The following is a 3,390-nucleotide window of genomic DNA, read 5'->3' on the forward strand; positions in this document are numbered from 1 at the left end:
GAAGCCCATAGGAAGGCGAAAAAAAGGAAGGCCCAGAACGAGATGGTTGGATGACGTGGAAGACGACCTGAAAAAAATGAACATAAGACAATGGAGAAGAAGGGCACAAGAGAGATCTGAATGGAAGGACATAGCCAGACAGGCAAAGACCCATCCAGGGTTATGATGCCAAAAGAAGAAGAAGATATATTGCGACTGCTCGTGCATTCACTAAGCAAAAACCAAAGTATTCTCGCCATTAAACATGTATTTGTATGTCAATGTTTAGCCGTAACAAAAGGAATTCAGATGTTTGGTGCACCCTGTTTAACGTAGTAAAATAAACATGTTCTTGCAGGAATGGTAATCGTCCAGTTTTTCAACATATTGAAAATACCATGATGTAAGTATCTACATTATTCTAATTTTGTGGAATTTACCAGTTATATTTTTAGTGGAACTGACAGCATTCAAACTGACACGCAACCTGACTGTGCAACGGGCAACTGGGTTGCTCCCATAGTGAGCGTTGTCGACAGTGTTGATGATAGTAAAACTTGTTTTACAAAAAATTCAAAGTTAGTATTGTTACTTTTACTATTATTTACATTAAAACAAAGTGTAACGAAACAATTTTGTCTTATATTATTTTAAATTTATTTTAGTATTCTGCCTGAACCTTTAAGTGGCCGAAGGATAATAGACATTGGGTATTTTTTTAAACAAATTTTTAGTTCAGAAAATCATGTCATTATTCAATTGCAATATTACAAATATGGAAGTAATACAAGAAATTAAAAAAGGTTTTATGTCAACTTTTACGTTAAAATGTAAAATGTGTAATGTTACACAGCAGATATATTCTGAAAATCCACAAAATGTGACATCTGATGACATGGACATTAACTCAGCAATTACACTGGGAACTGTGTCAACTTTAAATGGGTTTTCCATGTTACAAGAATTATCTGCTGCCATCAACATGCCTTGTATGGCAGAAAACACATACAGTCATTATCACGACAATGTGTCAAAGCTAATTAAATCTACCAATTTCAAAGTTATGCAGCAAGCTGGTCAAGAAGAAGCAAGACTAGCAACAAGTTTAGGGGAAATTGACGAAAATGGTATTCCTTATATAACCGTAGTAGCTGACGGAGCTTGGTCTAAGCGATCATATAAAGTCAATTATAATGCTGCTTCTGGAGTTGTAAGTATAGTTATTGTTTTATTACTAATTTAATCAAGTGTTCATATAATTTAGAAGTACGGAACAAATACTGCAGTTTTTGTGAATTTCACGTAAATAAAAATAATACAGTACCTACACACAACTGTGTTAAAAATTGGACTGGAACATCCAATGCAATGGAAGCAGACATTATTATAGAAGGGTTTAAACAAAGTTTAGAAACTCATGGACTAAAATATACAACCTTGGTTGGCGATGGTGATAGTTCAGTTTACAGCAAATTATTACGGACAAAACCGTATGGCCCTCAAACAATAATTCAAAAGGTTGAATGTCGTAATCATCTGTTGAGGAATTTTTCGTCAAATCTTCGGGATATACTTAGTAAGCTAATGTTAAATTTAATTTTAATTAAAATTAATTGTATATATTTTATTCAATAAGCTGTAGAGAAGGTTTTTGTATGTTCTCTATACCAATAACGGTAATTCCATTTTCTTTTAGAAAGAAAAAGGAGTTCGTCAACTAATATGGAAGTACCGGTGGCTTTGCGTAAAGAAGTTGAAATCAATGCTAAGCGCTTAAGGTTTTCTGTCAGTAAAGCGCTTAAATTTAGGTTATCAGAAAAGCATGATTATCAAACTACTATTTCCAAATTACATCAAGATATATTAAACATCCCATCACATGTCTTTGGCGAACATGAAAGATGTCTTGAAATCCAGTATTTCGGCTGTGTCAAAAAGCCACATAATATTAATTTTGTGCCGGCAATGAAAGAATGTGGTTTGTACAGAGATGTAGAAATTTGTATGAACAGATTAATTCTTAATTTGGATAGTTTAGTCAGTAACATGGACAATAATTTGGCTGAACACTACAATTCTATAGTATCTAAATTTGTTGAGGGTAAAAGAGTAAATTTTTCAAAGAGAGGATCATATCAGACGAGGTGTGAAGCTGCAGCAATTTCGTATAATGCTGGGCCGAACTATTACTCTATAATTACGGAAACTTCCTTGAGCGAACGGCGAAATATTTTTACAAATAAACATATACAAAAAATGAATTGTACAACAAATGTTCCGTAATAAAAAAAAGGCCGAAACGGTTGCTTCCGCTGACGGAGACTATGGAGCTACAATTCAGTCTCAACCCGATATGGACTCTGATGAATACGAGGCGAAGAAAAAAATATTTTTAAGTAATTAAAAAAAAACAAATAATGGATATAGAGAAAACAACCCGAGGTCAGTGTTTTTCAGTTCAGTGGCTTGAAGAGAGACAGAAAAGAATCACTGCATCACATTTTGGCAAAATTTGTAAATTAAAATCTACCACTTCTAGGTCAAGAACAGTCTGCAGTTTGTTATATTCTAAATTTAAAGGTAACGAAAATACTAAATATGGACAAATACATGAGTCTTTTGCAATAGAAGCATTTGAGTCCAAGATGAATTGTAAAATAATTAAATGTGGACTATTTATTGATGAAGAACATTGTTTTCTTGGAGCAAGTCCAGACGGGTTAGTGGGTGATGATGCTTTAATTGAAATTAAATGTCCCCCTTCCATTAAATCTATGACTCCTAAAGCAGCTGTAGAGAAAAAAAAACTGCCTTATCTTCAAGTCACCAAAAACACCAATAAAATTGAATTAAAACGCAATCATGACTACTATTACCAGATTCAGGCTCAGTTGCATATCGTAAAAAGAGAGAAATGTTATTTTGTGGTTTGGACGCCACAGGGAAATATAATTGAAGAAATTCCGAGGGATCAACAATTTTGGACAACAAAAATATTTCCAAAAGTAAAGGAGTTTTATGTGAATAATCTGTTGCCAGAAGTAGTAGATCCAAGACAATCGCGCAGCTTACCTATTAGAGAAGGATAATTCCACATATATACACGTTCGAGGATCTTTAGCAATAATGTTTTTGTAGAACTATAAATTTGAACGTACGTGGATTTCATGTTTACGTCAGAAAATATTATTTTTAATCATTTTATTGTAGAAAAACTATACGTGATAGAAGTCCCTATGAACAACCATCCTCCTCATATTTTGATTTAAACTAATTGCTCCACGTTATTTCAAATTAATGAATATTTTCAAAAATTTGCGGCAAACATGGACTTGATAGAAGTCACAACTTTTATCCCATTCAAGTAAAAAGTAAGAATATTTAACTAAATTCTAAATTTATGAAGTGCAA

The 3,390-nt window shown here is 33.1% G+C and overlaps 2 protein-coding genes across 2 annotated transcripts; both read left to right on the top strand.

Annotated features, from left to right (window-relative positions):
• The first annotated feature begins 1,347 nt into the window (after positions 1–1,347).
• Positions 1,348–2,262, top strand: LOC140450728 (uncharacterized). Its single transcript, XM_072544399.1, has 2 exons — positions 1,348–1,555; positions 1,676–2,262. Exons 1-2 carry the CDS (start codon positions 1,348–1,350, stop codon positions 2,260–2,262), a joined length of 795 nt encoding a protein of 264 aa, XP_072400500.1.
• Positions 2,263–2,396: 134 nt separating this feature from the next.
• LOC140450729 (uncharacterized) lies at positions 2,397–3,068 on the top strand. The gene has a single exon (XM_072544400.1). The coding sequence runs from the start codon at positions 2,397–2,399 to the stop codon at positions 3,066–3,068; it is 672 nt and encodes a 223-aa protein (XP_072400501.1).
• Positions 3,069–3,390: the final 322 nt, after the last annotated feature.

Source organism: Diabrotica undecimpunctata, chromosome 9, assembly GCF_040954645.1.
Source record: "Diabrotica undecimpunctata isolate CICGRU chromosome 9, icDiaUnde3, whole genome shotgun sequence".
NCBI classification, from domain to species: Eukaryota; Metazoa; Arthropoda; class Insecta; order Coleoptera; family Chrysomelidae; genus Diabrotica; species Diabrotica undecimpunctata.

Excerpts from the sequence above, each read along its gene's own strand:
- LOC140450728 (XM_072544399.1), top strand. The coding sequence starts at position 1,348 with ATGGAAGCAGACATTATTATAGAAGGGTTTAAACAAAGTTTAGAAACT. Across the intron at positions 1,556-1,675 it reads AAATCTTCGGGATATACTTA|AAAGAAAAAGGAGTTCGTCA; the intron begins GTAAGCTAATGT and ends ATTTTCTTTTAG.
- LOC140450729 (XM_072544400.1), top strand. The coding sequence starts at position 2,397 with ATGGATATAGAGAAAACAACCCGAGGTCAGTGTTTTTCAGTTCAGTGG.